The sequence below is a fragment of the Vipera ursinii genome (genome assembly GCF_947247035.1).
Source record: "Vipera ursinii genome assembly, chromosome: 3".
Taxonomy (NCBI): domain Eukaryota; kingdom Metazoa; phylum Chordata; class Lepidosauria; order Squamata; family Viperidae; genus Vipera; species Vipera ursinii.
Genome location: NC_139516.1, coordinates 23,219,697 through 23,244,160, shown reverse-complemented (window position 1 = coordinate 23,244,160; position 24,464 = coordinate 23,219,697). Strand labels below are relative to the sequence as shown.

At 38.4% G+C, this 24,464-nt stretch overlaps 2 protein-coding genes across 2 annotated transcripts in view; both read right to left on the bottom strand.

Annotated features, from left to right (window-relative positions):
- Positions 1-9,302, bottom strand: part of HNF4A (hepatocyte nuclear factor 4 alpha) — a gene marked incomplete at both ends in the record, with an annotated part of 69,404 nt that extends 60,102 nt beyond the window's left edge. Inside the window, one exon of the mRNA XM_083358831.1 lies at positions 9,251-9,302. Within this exon, the coding sequence (XP_083214957.1) occupies positions 9,251-9,302 (52 nt within the window). The remainder of the gene's footprint in view (positions 1-9,250) is intronic.
- Positions 9,303-12,968: 3,666 nt separating this feature from the next.
- On the bottom strand, positions 12,969-23,966 carry R3HDML (R3H domain containing like; the record flags this gene model as incomplete). Its single annotated transcript, XM_083360580.1, has 5 exons — positions 12,969-13,101; positions 16,035-16,150; positions 19,419-19,551; positions 21,157-21,275; positions 23,706-23,966. 5 exons carry the CDS (start codon positions 23,964-23,966, stop codon positions 12,969-12,971), a joined length of 762 nt encoding a protein of 253 aa, XP_083216706.1.
- Between the last annotated feature and the right edge of the window lie 498 nt (positions 23,967-24,464).

Genomic DNA, 24,464 nt, shown 5'->3' with positions numbered 1-24,464 from the left:
AGAAATTGCTCCAAAATTATTAAACTGAGTTTATTTCAGAATCTAATTCAGCAAAAAAAAACTACATAATCTGCTTGTCAAATGTAGGGGGGGAAAATCACAAGCAAAACAAACATTCAACTTCACTGGAGTTAGGACTTTTGGGAAGGATCCCAGTGGACCATTTACAACTTGTTTAGAAAATGTGCCAGTTTTATTTATTTTGTAGATGGCTTTGAAGCCATAAATACATGGCAAGTCAAGAGAGGAGTTGCAAAAATAACTTCTGTCTTTTCCATGCAACTTTTTTTCACTGTAATTCAGTTATACATTTTTTTTCTATTATGCTCTAAAAAAGAATATCTTCCTATTATGTTCTTTCCATCCATAGTCAATTTCTTGTAGCAAGAAAAAAAAGCAGAACTTAAATACTAGGAAATACATGTATGGAAGATGCAGATAGATAACATAATGTGGAATCCATGTAAAACTTCATGATAATATTGAAGTTTCCATATTAAAGAAGTGTATGTTCTGGAATTATATTTACATTCAAGTATCACAATACTAAGAGGGACGCGGTGGCTCAGCGGGTTAGGACGCTGAGCTTGTCGATCAGAAGGTCGGCAGTTTGGCGGGTCGAATCCCGAGTGCCGCGTAACAGAGTGAGCGCCTGTTACTCGTCCCAGCTTCTGCCAACCTAGCAGTTCGAAAGCACGTAAAAATGCAAGTAGAAAAATAGGGACCACTACGGTGGGAAGGTAACAGCGTTCCGTGCGCCTCTGGCGTCTAGTCATGCCGGCCACATGACCACGGAGACGTCCTCGGACAAGCGCTGGCTCTTCGGCTTTGAAACGGAGATGAGCACCGGCCCCTAGAGTCGGAAAAGACTAGCACGCATGTGCGGGGGAACCTTTACCTTTACCTTATCACAATACTGTGTCTTCACTTAGTGCAAGTGACACTAAGTGACACTGCAAGCTATCATTCATTTGGAAGTGATGAGAATTGAAGTTGGGATTCATGTTTTGCCAATGAAGTAATAACCCATTTCTTCTGGGATCATCTTGTTAATATAATGCGGGGTAGATGCTACACTTTCATGTGGTTCTTTCTTGCTGTTTATTTCTATTCTATACATAGTCTGGAACTTTTCAATGTATCTAATCCTATATACATCACCATTTTAAGACTCCCTTCTCTCTCTTTTTTGATGCATCCTTTATCAATTTCTTTCTCTCCTGACTTTGTCCAATGAAGTCAATGATTCCATAATCAAATAGAATTATGTTTGGACATTTTAAATAACTTTCCACTATATTTTAACTTACTAGTTTTGCAAAAATGTATATTCATGCGATAATTTTAAATACTAATTTATACATCAGATGGGCTTTCCTCCGTGTCTGGAGCCAGGGCAAGGGTACTCTTTAAAAATAATTTATCAGATACTCTACTGAAGATTATCTCATGTTGAACAGAATAATTCCTTCATCTTTCCCCAGATATATGTTGATGAATTAAGCTGCAAGGCATTCATGCTACATTCTCCATCACCATATGTTTGTGTAATTTTATAATTTTGGGGGGAAGAATAATTTGTCTTTGGCCCTGAAGCATGTCCTCTCCCCCCCCTCTTCTTTCCCTTCTGTTAGTAGAATCAACAAGGCTTGGAAGTCTGATTAAGTATAACCATCTTTATAGCAAAAATTGTCTCCAGGGTGAAGCATCTCCCTGCTTAATCCCAGGTTAAAACAGATGATCCATTTCCTAGAAGAATTTGTTTCCATTTGAGGTTGCTCAACCAACAATATGCATTTTGAGCAATAGGAGTAGGTCTGCACTGTAGTGTTGTGAATGAAAAAATGAATTAAAATGAATGAAAAATCGGATTTTTTTCCCTTCCACCTAGAAACAGTGTATTAAAGTCTAATCAAATAAGCTAAAATTTAGCTTAACACAATATGTAAAGCCTATAATGACCTTGTTTGTATGTTATGTTGAGCTGTTCCTTGTTTAACCAAGATTAACTGAAAAAGTCACAATTTGTAGGATTAACACAACATACAAAACCATAATCTATGCCTCACATTTCAGTATAGCAACGTTCAATTCACCCAGCATGCTGTGGCAAAATCGGCTAAGCTATTCTTTGGCTTCATGCAATGTGCAGTGTCAGACTGCACCTGATTACCATACTGCTTCAGATTGTGGCACAACAATTTCTTAGGAATGGTGCAAAGGAACATTTTGGTTTGCAAGAATAAATTCTAGGGTACAGCATTGGTTGCTTTAATATTAATTTAATGCTGGACTACATAAATATTATATTGTACTTCTATTGTTATTTATTACAATGTGATGGCCTGCAAGGATTCTCTGGAGTAAGACAGCCTTCTTCCACTATATCAATATAGTTAAGAGGGAGAATAAAGAAGGCACTCCCCACTCTTGAGTGACATATTACACAGAAAAGTTGCATCCCCTCTGAATCAAAGTACTTCACCTCTATGGAGTAGAGAAGCTTGCAGCTGACCAAATGCAACATGTCGCTCCTCTGACATTTCCCCCTTCAGCAGTAGCAAAATATGTACCACATATAAGAAAATGAAGAGCCAATGTAGTGCTTAAGATGTTGGGTTAGGACTAAGAAGACCTCAACCTAGGTTGAAGTTCACTCTCGATGGCAGAACCACATCAGATGGCTTTCAGCCTGTCACTCTTTCAGCCCAACCTATCTCACATGGACAGAAAGGCAGGTAAGAAACTCTCAAACGTAGGACTCAGCAATATAAACAATGAAAAGGGACATCAAGCTTCTGGAGCAAATTCCAAACACCATTCCCATCTGGCTGTTTCCTCCCTCCCCCCCCCAAAAGGGGGGTGGGGAAACAGGACAAATGATCCACCCCATTAAAAGACCAACTTCTCCTTATCCAAATTTTATCCAATCATGATTTAAAATCTCTTCTTAACTTGAAGCATTGGCTGATGAGTTTGTTTTTTCCCTTCTTCCTGTGTCATGCCTTTTAAATTGCTGGTGGTATGCCTGCCCCCAACCCCCCACTGATTTATATGTAAACCATTTTGGCTGAAGAATGAAAAAAAATGCTAGAAACAAATGCAGAAATGATCTGACAAGACAATGTGGGAGGATAGGTTAATCCTCCACTTCTCTATGCTATCTGGGGAAAAATCTTTCTTTCTTTCTTTCTTTCTTTCTTTCTTTCTTTCTTTCTTTCTTTCTTTCTTTCTTTCTTTCTTTCTTTTTCTTTTTCTTTTTCTTTTTCTTATTTTTGTGTTGTTTCTAAGGAAAGAAATAAATGAACTGCTTTGCCCAAGTCTCTTACTTTTATTGTTGTCTCTTCGTACAACATACTTAACTTGATTTCCTGGGTTCATAAAATCCTTTGAATAATCTAACCAAGCAGGTTGGATTCTGACAACATGCTAAGCGAAAGAAAATCTAGCAAGATTAATATTACTGAAGCTTGGCATTTTATGTAAGCACATCTGCATGGTTATGAGTGAAGTACACACAGCATTGAGATACCAAATATTTCAGTTCGGCAACCCCATCTGATTCTGGGTTCTACACTGGGCTTTCTATATTATATATAAATACACACAAACAATATATGTGTCAGCAGAGTCATAGATATAGAGTAGAAATTTTCTCCCACATTTTCCTAATGAACTTGCTGAAAAATTTGTTTCTACAACAGCTGTAATCCTATATTCCTTGAAGGCATCAAGTTGAACAGACTGATTTAAGAAGCAATTATTCAGAAAAACAATAAAACACACGACACATCACTGCATTTTCAAGAGTTGTGTATATTACATCTATTGCACATTCTGTGGGCTTGATAGAAAATTGGAAAATTTTGTTTGCTATAGAATTGCACTAGAATCTTAATTTCCTTTCAACTTATGAAATGTATTCACAATCACATTGAGTTCTGCATCAAACAAAGCTGACCCTTTGCCTTACAATAGAAGTGTTTTTATACTAACTGCCACATAACTGGTACCCCAGAATTAACGTCTTGTAGGCATGTTGATACCGTCCATGCTAAATTTGGAAAGTGAATTGCAACTATTCATTGTGGCAGTAGTCTGATGCTGTCAAAATTATTCTTTCAACACCAGTCAGCAGGGTGCCCACGGTGGGAATCAAAATGTTTAAAATGGTGACTATGATCACACAATTAAAGCCCCCTCCCCCATTTACATCCAGTCTTTCTCCTTTGCCATCAGAAATTAAAAGTTATACATGACCCCTTATAGGTTTGTTTTATCTCTTTGGGTTCAATATCTCAATCACTATTGTAACAATACATTGTACTAATCCATATCAATGAGTTTTAAAGCTTTAGGGCCAATACAGTCAGGCATTTTAAAAGCTGATTGGGAGGTAAGATACTGAGATTCAAACATCCATTTAATCATAATACTCTCTGAGGTTCTATATCATAGGATAAAAGTGAGAAAAGAGTATACAGGAAAATTAAGCCTGGGCAAAATGATAACATAAATTTTCTAGTTGCTTATTAGTTAGATGTAACTTCAAAAAATGCCAACATTTTCCTCATTTCCCTCTCCTACCAATTTCCCTTTGGGGTTATGCTTTTTAAACCCCTAGGCTGGAATATTTTCCTTTTTTATTGAAGCCAGACAAAATGTTTTACTAATTAACTAAGGGTATGTTTCATCTGAGGACCCAGATTGTTGGGGGCAATTAAGCTGACTTTGTAATAATGCCGCTTGGGGGGTGTATGAAAGCCCTAATAAGCAGGCATATACATAGAATGAAGGCTACTGCTAAGCTTGTAAGCCGCCCTGAGTCTTCGGAGAAGGGCGGGATATAAATGGAATTAAAATAAAAAAATAAAAAATAAAAATCTTGTAAAGAAAAAAGGGGTTTTATCTAGACGTTGCCATTTTCTAGTGATTCTGGATGTCTCCAGCTTGTTTGCCTGACACCATCATCTAAAATTGTAATTCCTTCCGTCAGAAAAAAAGAGACTTCCAAAGTTTTAGAAACCAAACAAAATCACCTTTTTGCACTATATTGGTTTCACAATAGCATCAAATTTCAAACCTGACAAAAACAGAAGGGGAGTCCCGCTTGGTAGCATAGCTATCCCAAAACCATTTGTTGCAATTTAGCCAGAGAAACCTAATAGCGGTGTGCAGAATATCACTTAAAAGATGATAGTAGGAGAAAAATATTCAATAGGTGTCTTTAAAGAAATCATATTGAACATATATTTAATTTCAACTGCATTTAAATCCGTTTTCATGTTTATCCTGGCCTTACTCACCAACTTTATAGCAGATTGTCTGGCATGTTGTTCCAAGCACAAAGTGCTTCATTCACAATCAGAAGGGAAAATTAAAGGAAAACACACTACAGTCAATGATATGAGGAAATCACAGGAAATGAATACATGCTAAGGGTGTCCCTCACCCTTTGTGCAGAAAGGCAACATTATAGTTGAACAGGTTCTAGATTTTCTCCTAACAAGAACAATACAAAGGTGCTTTAATTATTTATTTTTTTTGGCAACTTCCAAACTGAAGATGGCTCTGCATACAATGAACCCAGCGGAATGAAGGGCCAGGAAATACACTGACTTGAAATTATCCACCGGTGCCTCATACAATTGCTCCTTGCAAGGAGACTGCAACATAGTGGTCTCTGGCAATTTGTTTTAAATACAAATGTAAGGATTAAAAATAAATATATATACAGTATATTTGGAATAAAAAGCAAAAGGAGGATTAGAACTTTTGATTTTGGAAAGTTAGAAAACAAAGGGTCCAGATGGATTTGAAATAAAAATTTGGAATTAATTATGAAAATCCCTCCCTTGAGAAAAGGCTTTTGTTTCAAACTCTCTTTTTTAAAAAACCTGATGGATGAGACTTTGGTTGAACATCAGAGGCAATCAAACAAGAACTAAAGATTTCAGTTAAAGAAGAAGAACACTCAAATTTGACTTACCAATACAGAATATTAAATTGAAGGATATTTTTGAAAAATGGACCCAGAAATGCACCTTTGCTGATCAGGACTGAATAATGAGACTTTTTTTATAGATAAGAGATAGAATACAGAAAGAAGAAATCATTTATTGTATTTTAAGAGAAGGTGATAAGTTACTGAAATTGTTTATATTTGTTATGATAAAAGGGAAGTCATTTCTTTATATATGTTTCTCTACTATATTCTTACTTTTTCTTTGCTATTTTTCTATTTTTTCTTTCTTTTATCCACTTTTTATTTTTATTTTTATTCCTTTTTGTTCACACTAGTTTTTATCTTTTTAGTTGAAATTTTAAATAATTCTATTTAAATAATCAAAAAGAACAATCCAAAGGTAAAGATGATCTTATTTTTAGACAAAAAAATATATATTAACACCTTCTTCCTACAGTGGGGCAACTCTTCCTTTGGCTAATGGAATTATGAAGTTCTTTTTCACTATCAGAGCCAGCTTCATCCCACCTATAGATTACATTGTTTATAGCAGGGGTCCCCAACCCCCAGTCTGTAGACCAGTAATGGGCTGCGGGCACTTAGGAACCGGGCCACACAGCTGGAGGTGTGCTGAAAGTGCATCTTCTACTGCCAGTCTGCAGGGTTCTGGACAGGGGTGGGAAAGTGGCAGGGGAGAAGCCTTCTTGCTCAATGCAAGGTCCTCCGATGGCTGCACTTGCAACTGGTTTGCAACATCTGAGCTCCACGTTCTTCCTCCTCTCCCTCTTCCTGCTTCTTCTGCTATCTCTCCTTTTGCCTCCACCTCCTCCTCCCAGTCCTGCTGCTTCCTTTTCCTCCTCCTCTTCTTCCTCACTTCTCTCCTCTCCCCCTCCTGGCACCCTGCTGGGCTCACGCTCCCTTCACGCAATTCTCCAAGTTTGCAAGACAAATGTGCGCCAGCCCAGCTTGCAACCAGGGACTCCCCCAAAGCCTCATTGGAGGGGGACCCCCCCAAGGTATGTGTGTGTGAGGGTATCTTTCTCAGGGTGCAAATAAGGGTAAGGAGAAGCTACCTTTCACCTTACGCACTGCATTTCCACAGGATTCTCTCTCTCATCTGCACCTTTTCTAAGGCTACTGGGCTCATTGAACTGGATTTTGATGCTCCAGGTGCCTCGTGTTTTGGCAACATCTTGCCTGCTTTCCGATGTTTAATTTGGTACATAGTACTGCTATATAAGGGACGCAGTAGCTCAGGGGGTTAGGATGCTGAGCTTGTTGATCAGAAGATTGGCAGTTTGGCGGGTTGAATCCCGAGTGCTGCGTAGCAGAGTGAGCGCCTGTTACTCGTCCCAGCTTCTGCCAACCTAGCAGTTCAAAAGCACATAAAAATGCAAGTAGAAAAATAGGGACCACTACGGTGGGAAGGTAACAGCGTTCCGTGCGCCTTTGGCGTCTAGTCATGCTGGCCACATGACCACAGAGACGTCCTTGGACAAGCGCTGGCTCTTCGGCTTTGAAACAGAGATGAGCACCGGCCCCTAGAGTTGGAAACGACTAGCACGCATGTGCGGGGGAACCTTTACCTTTACCTTTTACTAGCTATATACATAAAATGGTATATCATGGGTGCCCAACCTTTTGGCTTGTCTGGATTTCATTGAGTGAAAAGGAATTGTCTTAGGCCATATATAATATATATAATATAGTTAATGCCTATATAGTTAAAAACCACATAGCAATGTTAAAAGTTTACAACTTTGTGGAGCCACAAGACCTCCTACCTGAGCTACATTGTTCTAAAGGGTGAGTCTTTATGTCAGATGATTAGATGCTCACACAGATCTAAGGTTGCAGCCCTTAAAACTTTGAGATCAGCCTGCTAGGCTTATAGTTAGGTGGAGTTAATATATTGCATTAAGCAATTATGGTTTAATTAACTAATTAGAGTCAAAAGAATAGCCAGATATAAATTATAGCTGGGTTCATACAGCATGCTAAATCTAGACCATCTTATGGGGTATGCTTGAGGATGACTAGAATACAATGCTTTACATAAATATAAATTGGTGTGCACTATGTAGGATTAGAAAACTCCAGATTACCACTATCTGTAGCAAAGTGTTATGTGAACCAGATCAAGTCTTAGTGTCCAGCAGAAATTTCACTAGCTTCTGAGATTCAATTCCAAACATTTATTTTCTCGTCACCCACATAATACAGGTTCATGCAACAAGCAAAGCATAATATTATTTGTTTAATTCAAGCTTAGCAAGTTGTGATTTGTAGTGATTGGTTGACTATATCCAGCCACTGCGATTTATTCAATAAATCATAATTTATTAATATAAAATATACAATATGCAAGTATTATGAATAACATAACAAAAATCCTTATTCCAGTAGGTTGTAACTTTGGGGGTGGGTGGGTTTAGTTTTGTTGATTAAAGAGGTGGTTATAACTTGCCACTGTTGTAAACAAAGGACAATGGGCAACACAATGTGTATTGGGAGAATCTTTTCTGTGCATGTTTAATTCACAAGAAATCCATGTGCAAAACAGGACTGGTGCATGGGTACATGGTTCAGACAGAAAAGTCGTTAATGATCATCTTTACTGACAACAAATACATTATGTGTATAAATGTGAGGTTAACCATTCAGCCCATCTTAGAAATCATAACTAGAAATATAAGTGTGACTTTATGCCATTCGAACAGCACAGTGCAGTCCTTCCATATATATCAATTCAGAAATCAGTCTCATTGAGAAAAATCTACATTCATTTGTTAAGTCTTTTTGCAAAGTTTTGTGAGAGGTTTGACATGGTCTCTCTTTCTCCTACATACAGACACACACACAAGAGCAAGGTACAAATTTCAGTATGCATTTGAAAAGCCTGCTTTTGTTCCCGTCTCAGATCTAAGGTTAGCTGAGCTTAGTTCCTAACCTCTTTTCCTGCTGGTTTTACATTAAACTACTTTTTTTTGGCAAATTCATTCCCACTTCAAAAACAAAACAGACTCAGATCAAGGAATGCTTGTTCGTTTTTCAAGTCAAGGGCAGCAGTGCTGCTTCTCCAACAGACTAAGAGGAAGCCAACCACAGGGAATACGAGACCATGGACAGCCAGGAAATGCGTGTTGGCCTAACGTATAAGGTCTCCATAGATCAACAACAAACAGCAGGATTTGTCGGCCCTGAGTGTACACAGCTTTGCTCAACCTTTGAGCGTCTCTCTTCAAAAACAAGAAAAGATAGGCAGACAGGAGCCTGTGTACTCACCATACGGAGGGGCCTCCATCTTAGCACTTAGCTGTGTGCTTACATTGACCATTTCTCATCAGTATAATTCTGAAGAAAATGGGAAAGTGTAAAATAACAAGAAAAGAAGCTGGGCGAGGGAGGGAGGGAGGGAGAAAGGGTGAGGAAACCTGCCTCGCCTGTTATCTTATTGATTTGCTTAATCAGGCCTAATGTGGGTGGAGATGTTAAATAGTAACCAAGCTAGTATGGAAACCAACTTGCAAGGTGCCGTCTGCCACGGTAGCTATAGTGACTGCTCCCAAGCTTGAAACTCAAACATGACTTTCTAGCACAATTTTGGGATTTCCACTGACACCTGGTTTCAGGCTCAGGGTGATCCCCTATGAGGAAAAATTGCTGTCATCTGGATTCTCCCTGGCAAAGAGGCACAGAGAAGCAGTTCAGAACAGAGAAGCTGAAGGAACTCCCATGGGGAGGTGTGAATTAGGTCAGTTTTACAGCTGCTGAGACATGGGACATTTTATTGCCCTCACCAAGCAAACATGAAGAACAATGGCTTTGTGTGCAGACAAATGCAGATAGATCCCCATGCTGTCGCTGGGGATAAGCAGCCCGTTTCTGTAGCCAGACCTGCATTTGTTTATAGGTAAAGAACAGACAGTGGTGAATGAGCTAGTGCCAGGCTCTGTGTAGTGTGTAAATAAATCAGGGTGTGTATGTTGTCTGATTGTGCTTACGCATGATGGAGGGCTGGTGCTACCTTTGTATTAGTTGCTCTGGCCCATTTTCAATGAGTTTTTCTAAAATGAATGTATGGCATTTCAACCATGCTGCCAGTGTATTTGCATACCACACACATAGTGCATGCACACACATGCACACCCATCCACTCACAGGCATATATCAGCAACATAACCAATTTAAACTTAAAATATTGAAAAAATGGAAACAAAATCACATAAAACTCAGAAATTATTTTTAACAGTAAAAGCGGCTGCAAGCAGAACTGCCCTGCTTTTATTAGTTTTGATGTTAGCAGGTCCATGTTGGGATTTTTTTTTCTTTGAATGGGATGGTGGAACTTCTACTGAATGCATGTATACAGGTAGTCTTCGACTTATGATCACAACTGAGTCCAAAATTTATGTTACTAAACAAGACTGTTATTAACTATTAACTGCCTAAATACAGGACCTTATTTTTCTCACCACTGAACTACAATTTGTTAGATAGGACCCAATGTTCCATCGGTCAAGACCCTTCTAAATAATAATAATAATAATAATAATAATAATAATAATAATAATAATAATAATAATAATAATAATAATAATAAGAAGAAGAAGAAGAAGAAGAAGAAGAAGTTGGAAGGGACCTTGGAGGTCATCTAGTCCAACCCCCTGCTCAGGCAGGAAACCTTATACCATTTCCTGAATCTATCTTCCAAAATGTTAGAAATTCCCTCTAGTTTGATCAGTTCTTCTTCTATCTCATCTCCTCATCTAGATCATTTATGAAGAAGTTGAAGAGCACTGGGCCCAAGACAGAACCTTGAGGTGCCCCACTGCATGCTTCTCTCCATGTAAATATAGTTCCATTGAGGACTACATGCTGAGTGTGTTTGGTCATCTCTGACTGTGAATCCATCTAGTAGTGGTACTCTCTATCCCACATTGTTCTATCTTATCAAGAAGTAGGCTGTGGTCTATTTTGTCAAATGCCTTAATGAATTCTAAGAATTTCTCTGATTCACTAATTTGTCAAGGTTCTTCAGAAATAAATCTTTATTGTTGAGACCCTTTGCTTATATTAATGTTTTCAGGAAGGAAGGAAGGAAGGAAGGAAGGAAGGAAGGAAGGAAGGAAGGAAGGAAAGAAAGAAAGAAAGAAAGAAAGAAAGAAAGAAAGAAAGAAAGAAAGAAAGAAAGAAAGAAAGAAAGAAAGGTGGGTTTCAGGTGCTCCCTGCCAGATCCCCAAAAGAAAACTCAGTGGGAAGCTGGCAGGAAGTTGAAAGTTGCTCCTGTTCTCATGCTTTTTTTGCCCACCCTTGGTCATTCTGTTTCTCTGCTTAAGTAAGGAAATATCTCTGAAATGATAACTTATGGGTGCACAACTTGTCTAGTGCTTAATCAGATCAGATAAAACAAATGTTGTATGATTGAGACAAACACAATGAATGGTGAATGCACTGTTTTAATGCAATCCATTAAAAAACCCACCCAAAAGTTTAATGGTTTTACGGAGAACTATGTCCTTTGTATATGTCCAGCATATATATAAAATAATCAGGATGATGTTCTTACTTAATCTAGGAGACACATTTTGGCAAAACACATGAACATTTGCTATGTGCAAATCAAAGGTGGATTTTTGTCATCAGATCTAAGTGAAACATTATTGCACAAGAACGAAATGGCAATTGAAATATATTTTCTTTTAAAAATTAAAAAATCTAATTAGAATAATTGTGAGTAATGGAGGAATAAAAATAATTAGTGTATTTAATTGTTAGTTAAAAGCAGAAGAAACAAGGACTATAATAAGAGTGAAAGTAATCAAATGTTATAATTTGACTGCATAATTCAGACAAAACCAAAAATACCTTGATAGGGAAGAAGTACGTGATTAAATTAACTTTAAAAATATTCAAACCTTTCATCAATATTATATTTACTGGCTAAAATGCGGTGTATTTATTGTTACTTTTAAATCACACCTTTTCTCTGGGAGCTCAAAGGGATAAGGAGAGCTCCATTCATTTTACCATAATAGGAATATCCCTGTAAGAAAGGTTACAATGAAAAATAATGTGTTCCATGGTTGACTGTGGACTTCAACCTTTATCTCCTCAGTCCAACAGCATATGCACTACCCTGGTCTCAGTTGTAAATCAGAAATACTTTTCCTGTTGATTCTTTAAATGCCTCTAGGGCAGGGGTGTCAAACTCAATTTCATTGAGGGCCTCATCAGCATTGCAGTTGCCCTCAGGGGGCCGGGCGGGTATGGCCAGGGTGGGCGTGGCCTACTGGGTGGGTGTGGCCTACTGGGTGGGCGTGGGTAGAGTGCATATGGCCTACTGGGTGGACGTGGCCAGCTCTACATCGTTCGCATCAAGGGTGCCTATGGGGGCCTGGGCAGGAGTGGGACAGATCTGAGGGTCTCTGGCAGAAGGAGGGTCTCTGGGCCAGGGCCAAGGCAGCGGGGGCCGTTCCCTCACTGTTTCCAGGATGGCTTTGCAGGCCACATGAAACCACTTCACAGGCCAGATCCGGCCCCCGGGCCTTGTGTTTGACATGTCTGCTCTAGGGAATGCCTAGAGATACACTTACTTGTTAGTTTAAATGCTACTTGATGCCTGTCAAACTGGCTTCCCTCTGTTACTTACAATGGCATAATCCTACAACAAATAAAGAAATGAGATTAAGAATGCAGAATGAATAAGATCTAAGAATTTATCCCCTACTTAACATTATGAGAAATGCTGGCTCTTGAGCATGTCTATGAATGACAAAATATATTCGGAGCTGTATTGTGGTTTAGAAGATGGGGGAAGGGTGGATGGCTAGAGAAAGAAATGTAGAATTTATACAAATGAAGGCGTATTTATAAGTAAAGTATTTACAAGTAAAAATTTGACAGCTGTTTTACACTTGGCCCAATCTTCTATCATCTCCATCAGTGAGTGTTCCTTCCATAATTTCAACATAGTGGGGAGCTCAGAGTACACATGCTATGTTCAGAACCAACCAATTCTGTTGGATTTAAATCCCAAATAACACATGTTGTTGCTGCAGGTGCCTCCATAACTAGGTGGGCAGGCTGAACAAGGTTTCCCCATTTTGTAAGGTGCTTCTCCTATCCAATTGCCCCTGTAAACAAAGAAAAGCAAAGTGCATGAGCAATATTCTTGTCCTGTACACTAAACTGGTGCATATTATTATCCTCTTTTTTCCCTTTTTTATGCCTTCACGTCAGTACTGATTCCTAGCAACTGCCTGGACAAGTCCCTGAAGTTTTATACTGGTGTAGGCTTTCAGGCTGTTATCTGTTGGGCAGTGTTGAGCTCCAGGGTTTAGTAATCATGGTCTAGACAACAAATTTCCTGACATTTCATTGGAAACCACGGCTGGCATTTTGAGAGCAAATGGATCACATTGCCTCCAAAGACGCAAGATGTAGTTGCTGGAAAATGTCAGGAAAACTGTTGTCTAGACCACAGTCACTAAACGCTGATGCTCAACACTGCCCTACAGTTTTTTTGGCAAGAAGACAGCAGTGTGCCATTGCTTTCTTCACAGGACTAAGAGAGCACAACTGGCTCAAGGTCACTTAGTTGGCTTCATGCCTAAAGTAAGACTAGAACTCAGTCTCCTGTTTTCTAGCTTTTCTAACTTTTCTCCTGTTTTTTTATACACTTATGATTGTGTATCATCTGACCCATCCACTACGATAATCAAGTTCGCAGATGATACAACTGTGGTGGGTCTTATTACAGGTGGGGATGAGACAGCATATAGGGTGGAGGTACAAAAACTATCCATATGGTGTAGTAACAACAACTTGCACCTAAACATCGGCAAGACGAAAGAGATGGTGTTAGACTTCCGGAGAAAAAAGGAGGAACCTGCCCCACTTTACATTGGAGAGAACTGTGTAGAGAGAGTTTCCTCCTTTAAATTTCTGGGAGTCTACCTCTGTGAAGATCTGACCTGGAAAGTTAACACAACTCAGGTGGCTAGAAAGGCCCAACAGAGGCTTCACTTTCTTAGGGTCTTGCGGAAGAACAGGGTAGAACAACAGCTAATGACCCTCTTTTACCGGTCTACTATAGAGAGCGTCCTCTCGTATGGTATTGTGGTTTGGTATGCTGGTCTGACAGCCGCGGATAGGAAAGTATTACAGAGGGTAGTGAGCACAGCACAAGACATTGTGGGCTGTTCCCTGACACCACTGGATGACATCGCCAGGGCTCGTTGCCTTGGAAGAGTGAGGAAGATTCTCAGGGATGACTCACACCCTGGACGGTATCTCTTTACTCTCCTACCATCCGGTAGGAGATATAGGAATATAGCCAGCCGTACCAACAGGCTGAAAAATAGCTTTTATCCGTGGGCTGTTAGGCTTTTAAATGGGACATAATCTTATGCAGAATTGACTTGGGAGGCCGGTGTGTGGTGTAGTTGGTTCACATAGTGTGGTAGGATGGAGGGTTTGTTGTCACTGTGTGTTGGGGGGAGAGAGCACGGGGGGAGGCTCAGCTAATCTCAATGTACACATGTTGTACTTTGACAATAAAGGTTTATTATTGGTGCCTTAACCACAACACCAAACTGACTCTTAGGAGACCCTTACAAACTAGTACATTATTCAGAATGACCTAGGTAAGATGGGTGGTATAGATAGAAATAGAGAAATGGAAGGAAGGAAGGAAGGAAGGAAGGAAGGAAGGAAGGAAGGAAGGAAGGAAGGAAGGAAGGAAGGAAGGTTTATTTCATCCCCTGGCATTTGTATGGGAATTATTTATTATGAGAGAAACTCTTCTCCATGATACCTACACTTCATTGTTGAACAGGATCAACTGATCACCATTGATATAGACTGGCACAGTAGCAACTCAAGTAAGAAGCAAACAAAAAGGATTAAAGATGCTGCTGTCTCTCTGCATTAGGAATAATTGAACACTTCCCCCCACTCTTGTAGTAGGAATGTTTTAACTTCCCCCCCTCACTGCAGCATATGCTATATTCTGCCATGCCCTCATATTGCCTTTGTCTCATTCTTGTCACATAGTTCAGGCTGTTTAAGTCATCCTGAAGTGTTCCAGTTTTAATTGTTTTCCTTTTCTCTCAACACATTTTTGCCATGGATGCAGTCTGGCATGCCTCACCAATAATGCAATTGCCAATACAGTATGATCATTGGTTGGGATATGCCCAGCTCTGATGGGTCACTTTAGCCTGCAATGACCACGCTTCTTTCCTTCCAGTCATTAATCCTGGCATCCTCCTGGGACTTTCATGGCCATTTTGGCTTAGGCTGCAAGACAGACTGGATACAAGTGGGAACAGGGCCTGAATAATCTTACTCAGGGCCAACATGGCAAACATCACTGACATTCAGGCAAGATTAACAGCAGCAGATCCAGACTAGTACATCAATCAGAGATGCAATGAGCCAGAAACAATAGGCAAATTATGGGCTACTTTGAGTATTATTTGCTGAGTTTATTTTCTGTAGTACAGTAATGTGCAGAGTTTTATAAACAGTATTGGAAGGCCACAGTCTGATTAAGAAATTACAGTATATGGATTGCTCCTTGAAGTATAAGAATTACCACAAGCTCTATCTTTAAATATGAAGGTTATTTGAAAGTATATGATATGATATCCCTCTGTACATTTTCAGTCCTAAATAATTAATTGCAAATTGGTTTCTTCCCTCATACACTCACATTTTACACAGAAATCCAGATCCAGAGAAATCTGCCTGTGTGTGTTATAGTCTTTCTGTTTATGCCCTTTCCCTTACCATTTTTCCCCTCAAGAATATCTTGAGGGGAAACACTATGGAATTCATCAAGAATAGTTCCATGATACTCTGTGTTCCACATTCTTCTCTCCCCTATAGCATAATATTAACCCTTATGCTAATCCTAGTCTTGCTCTCTGTCAAGAATGAGTCCTTTTAAAAGTTAGCTTTTCTCAACTTAAACTGAATTGTTGAAAACAATATCTGTAATTCCCAATAATTATGGAAGGTCACCATCCAACATATTTGTAGGACACTCGGATAGTTTACTTACTTGATGGCATAATTGCACACTAAGTAGACCGCTTGCCGCCATGTGTTGCCCCACACATTTATATTGGTACAAGTGTGGAGAGCACAGCCAATTCTGTTGCTGGAAGCCCACACCATCTGTTAGGAAGACATCATCAAACTTTTGTAAGAGAGAGGTAGATCTAAAAACAGAAGACACGTACTTTTGAATTCACCAAAAACTCTGGGATGCTTGTCTTTTACATAACGTGAAAGATTTACTCAACAATGGTTATTAGCCATAAATGGAATTTTTACATTCTCTGGATGATACTATTAATATCCATCAGTTACTTTGGGATGGGGAAGCAGTAAGGAAATGGCTATTTAGTTGTAACTGATATATAGCATTTCCTATATATCCATGGTCCGCATTTCAAGAAACATTTGGCTACCTGTTCAGGGCCTAGAAAACAGGATTCTACATTACAGAACTTTGATCTGTCTGAGCTGGACTTTTCCTATGTTCCTTTTATGGTATCCACTAAAGGTTATTGTCTAGGCCAGCCTTCCCTTAGTGAATGTTCTCCAGATGTGTTGCACAGCAACTTCCAAAATTTAGAACAAATGGCCATGTTGACAGTTGATGATGGGAGTCAGAAAAGACTGGTGAAGACTCATCTTTTAACCAAACTTTGATAGATCTAATAAAGGTTTCAGTAAAGAAAGCACTGATAATCAGGAGAAGGGAAGGAAGTATGCTTGCTTCCCATGCTTAAAATTATGGAAACGTGAGATTACCATCTGGTGGATATTTAACAGCATTTCAACACACCATTCTTTTCTTGGACAAGCAGAGACAGCAAGAAAGGAACTGTTCAAAACATATATGAGTCAAGTGTTGCTGATACCTTACTTGTTTGTTTGTTTTAAAGTTTATTGACTGCTCACTTTACATCAGAATAACCCTAAGCAGCCTACAATCATAAAAATAAAGATGGTACAGAGCTACAGGAAATAAATAAAATACTGCAAAAAGCCAATACTGTGGCCCAATTAAAAGATGGGGGAGCAGGAGTGAATGGGGGGGGAATAGTAACATATATTCCTGCCCCTGGATGGAATTTTATCTCCGTAGGACTTTAGCATCAGAATATAGTAGAAACTGACAACTTTCCCCCCTAAACATTGGAGGCAAACATTGCAAGACAGTTGACAAATTTTCATTTAAATCTGTATGAACTCTGATTCCCCAGACAGGAAATACGACTCCAAGACTGCCAACAATGTTAATTGCCACTTTCCTACATCATTAACAGCTTGCTCCTCACATGTTGGTGAATAATAATGTCTGTCTGTATCTTGAAGAGCTTTATTCTGCACTTTACCTTATGTGAATGGACATAATAGACTACCAATTTTAGCCTTATCCATTTTTAAACAATTCAGTTCAGGGGGGAAAAAGAATACAAAATTGGGCTCCAGAGGGCAACTTTAGCCATTAGGAAGTAATGACTGTTGAGGAGAGGGAGGAAATTTTATGAATATCCAGTGCTTTTTTTGTAAAAGAAAAAGGTGCCAGAACTCACACATGTCATACAACCCGCCTTGCCTACCCTACAAGGTTCCATCCAAAAAAGGTGCCCGAACTCCGTTCTGAGCGTTCAATGAGAAAAAAAGCCCTGTGAATATTACCAGTGAAGGATTACCAGGTGCTATCAAGCAAGTGACATTTGGCACCTTCCATGTTTCTTATCTTTTTTTGCAAGAAAAACTGAAAGCAATGGATGAAAATTTCAATTACCATCGCTTACCAAAGAAAAGCGGAAAGCCATGGTAGAAAACTACAAGTGGAAAATGAAATCTCTATTGCATAAAATTCCACAAATAATACAGGGAGATTACACAGTAAAAGCTTTTCCTTCATAGACCCTAACAATCATGAAAAAGGAGGTTCAAAACATTAATTAATGTGGGGGTATTTTCTGCTTTAAGATGGAGAGGAACTATTTGCTGATCCACTTTGGACAACAAAGTAGCTTGAGTCTGAAGACACTTAATATTGTGAAAGTTATCTCAGAATCAGATATTCCTAGGTGGAAGCTTGTATACATGATTTCAGGCCATTCTGTGGGTTTTAGGTACTTTGCTTTCCTCATCTTGCAAGTACACAAGAGTGGGGGAAAGGTTTAAATAGAGGAAGTCTCAGGTGTTCACACAGAAAGAAAAATCATGTCTAGAAATGAAGAGAGTAAAAACAGGATTGCTAGATGATTGATTGAATAATCTGTGCTACCAGACATAAGAAGAAATGAATTGTCTGTGAAATAAGTTCATCAAATTGACTATGTTCTTGAACAGGAGCATAAAATGAATAGTGATAATGTCCTAAATATAATGTTGTTATGGATAGACCCTCATACACAGCTGATTAAGGGTCCTGGATAAAGATCCATCCATCAAAAATGGCATCCATTTTTTCTTAAGGTTGGCTAAATGACCATTTCAGTGTAGATGTAAACATAAATACCTGAACTTGTGTTTATAAACATCTGGATAATTCTTTCTGGCTGGACTGTGATAATTATCCATCCCCTTTGATGTCAACCTGTTGTTCACACATTTTTCTCTCAAAGTTGAAGGCATATAAACATATGATTAAAATGTATGTCCTATGTTCCAGATTTTTGTGATCTCTTTAATGGATAAAGGGAACACTTTGAGACTGAATCATTTCAACAGGAAAAAAATCATTTCCCAAAGAAAAATCCTGGAAAAATATTGCATCCATGGATCTGCTTCATTTATGTAAAAAAGGGAGCAACTTGTGAATCAATGAATCAATGGAAGAAGAAATGGATGGTCAATCCATCTTTGGAAATAAAATCTGTGTGAGAATAGTTTATTCAGATTACAAACTATGTTTCTGTAATGTGGAATACCCAAAAGCATTTGGTCAATCTGAACCAAATGTATTTTTCTTAATATTAGAAAATCCTCCATCCATTCAACTTTGCTTTTATGGTTACAAGTGTTAATATATGCACACACATATAAGGTGAATGAAGTGATCTGTATAAACTGATCTAAGTGTCATTTCTTTTTTACTCCTCGGACACAATATTGTTCTGTAATGTCTAGTTAATGGTCAGTTGTGATTTCAATCTGATGTCAATATGTTAAATCTGCTCTTGGAAAACTTGGTTTTGAAAAATGACATAGACAATTTAAACGTAAGAAAAATAAATAAATATTTACCTAGCTATAATTTATTTATTTTTATTTTTATTCCATTTATATCCCGCCCTTCTCCGAAGACTCAGGGCGGCTTACAAGCTTAGCAGTAGCCTTCATTCTATGTATATGCCTGCTTATTAGGGCTTTCACACACCCCCAAGCGGCATTATTACAGAAAATAAATATTTACCTGAGTATAGTGGCTGCAAACAGAACCATTACATTTGGAAGGACATCTAGGCTTGCATTCATGGGGATAAGGAAATGTGTAGTGTTGCTTCTCATAATACCAAGATTTTACTAGGTCCATCACTGAAAAGTACCTACAGAGGAACATACACAGCATATGAACTATTCATTTCTTTTCATAAGAGAAGCAAAGGAATTTAATATCCAAATCATTTGACAAGGGAAAATGGCAGTTCCCCAAATCTTCCCACCTCTTTCTGGAAGCATATGGTGGCACACCTACATCTTTTCTCCCTCAAGAGATCAAAAATGGTTATCTCTAGAAGCCACTACTAATATCTGCAATCCCAATACAACTAGACAAACAAATTGATAGATGGAAGGATTAAAAAACCTCTGGGTACCTTCAGATAGATGGAAGGATTAAAAACCTCTGGGTACCTTCCTCTGCCTCCCTCCTTTGTCCACCTCCATGGTCAGGACAACTCTGCTGCCAGTCAAACAGCAATGATGGACAGAAGTTGGGAGTGTGGGGGTGGGGCAGACAAAATAGCTTCTGGGCAGCTGTGCAGCCAGAGGCCTTTCAAAGAAGAGGCTGAATAAACAAAGCCCAGGAGTGAAAGAGGCAGATTAAAGGGTAGATGAAAAGAGGCAATAGGAAAAGAGGCTGCAACTAAGAAAAGTGGGAAGACAGGAGTTTAAATCTTTCCCTCAGAATGACATGAGTCTTCAAACAGTTTCTCTCAGCTGGAACAAAGATTTGGAATAAGACTAGAAGAGTCCAGAAGTCCAGCCAGGAACAGACAAGGAGAAATGATGAAGAAAAAGGAAAGAAATTGACAGAAGTACAAAGCAGAAATTAAAGAATTTATATAAAGTATTTAAAATAGAAAATCGGTTTATTATTAAGATTCACTTCTACAGTGTTGTAGGCATTTATAATTTACAATTTCTTGTTTTATTTGTAAGTTTTCCTTTTTAAAAAATAAATATCTCTCCCCCTCCCACCCTCACTCCTCCAAAAAATTAGGAAAGACAATATGCCACATCTACTATCTTACGACAAAAGGAAAAAAAACACTAATGGGGCAATTTTAAAAAGTCCTTTGCTTAACATAAACATTGAAGAATTCATAAGCTGCTATTTATGAGGCTATAAAAAGGAAAAGGAACAGTTGTAGCCATGCTTCCCACTAAAAAGACTTAAAGACTGTACTGTGGGCTCTGTGCAGCCACATCACCTATACTAGAGGTCTTCAACCTTTCCGGCCGAGCAGCTTGCAAATTGGTGTGCGTGCAAGTGTGTATGCAAACAGCACCAGGCGTGCCAGTGCAGCACTAGCACTTCTATTCATGCATGCACAAATGGGCCATGCACACCTGCCCCACGCTAGCAGCCCCATTTGTGCATGGGCGCTAGCACGAATGGGAGGGGAGTGTGTGCCCACACGCATGCATGCACTGGCCAGCCATTTCTGCAGTCCACTGGCAAAAAGGCTGTGGCCCAATAGTGGGCCGCGGCCCAGAGGTTGGGGACCCTTGAGATCATAAAGAAATGCATAATCAGAAGACCATAATTGATTTATTTGCTAAGGTTATATAAGACTGACTAGAGGTGGACTACCTTGTTAATCTGATTCTTTTTTTTTTAATGAAGCAATTTCTCTAGAATTCTGCAAAAAGTTTGACTCTATTTGACATCACAAAACATCCAAGCATTGCTGAAAGACACACCTTACCTGCCAGAGTGTATGGCAAGGTTTTGCCCAATCAGTGTCATCAATTGTGGAGGTCCATGTTCCCATAGGCACCGTTTTGCCCATGCTTCTGCTGATCTGGCTAGCCTCTCATCCCATACCTTCCATAAGAAGTGAGAAAAACAAGAATAATAAAAAAGCAACATATAACAGGCAGTTGGCTACAATGTAGATGATGCCTCCCCATGTCTTAGACTTAATGCATGCCACAGAAAATATGGGAAAGATAAAATAAATATCCCCTGGAAGACAATGTTAGTATGAGTAAGATTTTTTTTCTTCTCTTTTGGAATCTACATTTCTTTTGGTATAACTTGGCAAGGGCAAATATTTGCAGTTGGCTGACCCAGAACTAACTTCCTTCCTTCCTTCCTTCCTTCCTTCCTTCCTTCCTTCCTTCCTTCCTTCCTTCCTTCCTTCCTCCTTGGATGACAAGATATTTGGATGTGGATTACGTGCTTACAGAGATATTTTGAATACAGTACTAAGCTGAAAGTTGCTGGTTGTCTATGTCTGGCTGGAGGAGCATCAGCTATATTGAGTAATATAATTTAATATGAATTGCTTCATTTCAGGCTGAAAGCAGAAAATTATAGAGAATTTTAATGGATTTTAAGTCATCTAGCTAGAAATTGAGTATGCCTAGAGATCTGCAAGGAGACCTTAATATTTGAGAGAAAAAGACCTTTACTGCTTTTTCTTCCTTAGCACAAGGCTATGCTACCATATTAGAGGTGACCACAATATGCAATAATTGTCCCAAATATTACCTGAGCACCATGCATATGCTTTTAAATTAATGTGTGCCTTTTGTAACATCTGTTATTCTACCACCAGATCATTTCACAGCTATTCCTCATCACTGCTTCCAGCCTCATAAATATATAATCTGTGGATCCAGTGGAAGATATCAAAGCATACTCAAACAAAAAGTATGACATATAATTTCAGATTTGATTTTAAGACCTTAATCTGAATAATTAATGCTTTGCCATATTACTTAAAAGTTTCATAAATACTTATAAAGTTCCTCTATTTATGATAAGGATTTTTCAAAGACATAACTGCTAAGCTTGTAAGCCGCCCTGAGTCTTCAGAGAAGGGCGGGATATAAATGGAATTAAAATAAATAAATAAAAAATAACTCCCAAATGATTGCTGAAAAAATGAGATACACTCATGTATCTTCAGAAATTTCCATTGTTACTTAACTAGTGAAAATGCAAATTTCTTTGCCTTTTTTCCTTATCTAGCCAATACAGTTACAAAACACATCTTTTTTTAAAAAAAACCCACCTTAAATACATTGATGGACTACTCATATTTAGAACAGAATAGAACAGAACAGAATGACAGAGTTGGAAGGGACTTTGGTGGTCTTCTAGTCCAACTCTGCTCAAGCAGGAAACCCGGTATCATTTCAGACAAATGGTTGTCCAATCTCTTCTTAAAAATGTTAGTGTTGCAGCATTCACAACTTCTGGAGGCAAGTTGTTCCACTGATTAATTGTTCTAACTGTCAGGAAGTTTCTCCTTAGTTCTAGGTTGTCCAATCTCTTCTTAAAAATGTTAGTGTTGCAGCATTCACAACTTCTGGAGGCAAGTTGTTCCACTGATTAATTGTTCTAACTGTCAGGAAGTTTCTCCTTAGTTCTAGGTTGCTTCTCTCCTTGATTAATTTCCATTCATTGCTCCCTGTCCTGCCTTCAGGTGCTTTGAAGAATAGCTTGACTCCCTCTTTTTTGTAGTAACCCCTGAAATTTTGGAATACTCTGTCATGTCATTTCTAGTCCTTCTTTTAATTAATTAAATTAGTTTAATTTAATTAAACTTAGTTTAATTAATTAAACTAGACATATCCAATTCCAGCAACTGTTCTTTATATGTTTTATCCTCCAGTCCCCTAATCATCTTTGTTGCTCTTCACTACACTGTTTCTGGAGTCTCAATATCTTTTTTACATCATGGCAACCAAAACTGGATGCAGTATTACAAGTGTGGTCTTACCAAGGTATTATAAACTGGTATTAACACTTCATGTGATCTTGATTCTATTTCTCTGTTAATGCAGCCTAATTGACAAACTTGGTTTCATGCAATTCTCTAAATCAAATCAAAGCTTTTATATATTGCATGAACTAATTACACCACTTTTTTCTTTCTTCAAAGACCAAATTGTCACAGCCAGAAACCATAGAGATATTTAGGTACATAGAAACATAAGGAACTGCTGATTCACTGTGGGAAGGAAGATTCTTAGGGCTGTTATAATTTTATTACAATATAGATTGACAAATAAAAGTTGACAAATAATACTTTTTTACCGCACCAAGATATACTGTATGAGGAATTCTGACAAAATACTAAAATACTTTGTTCAACTTTAAAAATAAAGCTTTGGGGAATTGGCAGAACTTTTGAACTACACCTCAAAGGAGCTGTCCACCAGACAATCAATTTACAGTATATGTTTTCACAGTATCAATGTGCTGTTTCCAACCCCAAGTAGCAAGTATAAAAAATAAACTTACCATATATTCCATGTTGGCAGCTGGAGGAAAAACCTGTGCCCGCACTTGGTTGTGGTAGCCCAAAAGGGTACTCATTTCCCTGGAAAAAATGTAACGCTTCCTGCGAATCTTTGATACTCCATGGATAGAAATGTTTCTGGTGTCAGGGCTGCTGGAGGGGTAAAGGAGGTCAGTAGTATTGGTCAGCATGAAGAAGCTTGATTTCTGTATCATCCAGAAGATTAAGCCACTAAAATAGAACTGCATGCACAAAGGAGTCATTTTAGGATTTGCACACTTTTTCTCTTGAACCAAATGTTTGATTCGGTTAATGCAATCAGTTTGGAGACACCTTCTTGCTTCCTCTGTTTTATGTATCTAGAATAATCACAGACAATGTTTAATTTTTCATTTTACTGAAAACAAGACAAAAGAATGAAATCTGAAATACATTAAAGACACTTAAGGAGAATAAAGTACAACGGTTTGGCTAATCTGAATTAATCAAATGACTGAAATTAGCTGTGAAATGTCTGGAGATGTTTTATTATTATTTATTATTTTGAAGGAATATGCCCCCCCTTGTCTATCCAAGAATGATATGACATACTGACATGTGCCTCCTAAAGTGATACTAATAGAATACTTCCAAGTCAGTTTTTCCTCTAATTTCACAGGTAATAAATTCACTAAGCAAATCTGCTTCTTAAATTGAAATCATGGTAGGCAAAAATGTAAAACAAGAAAAATGTAAAAAGTGTGTTAAGAAAATACAGAGGC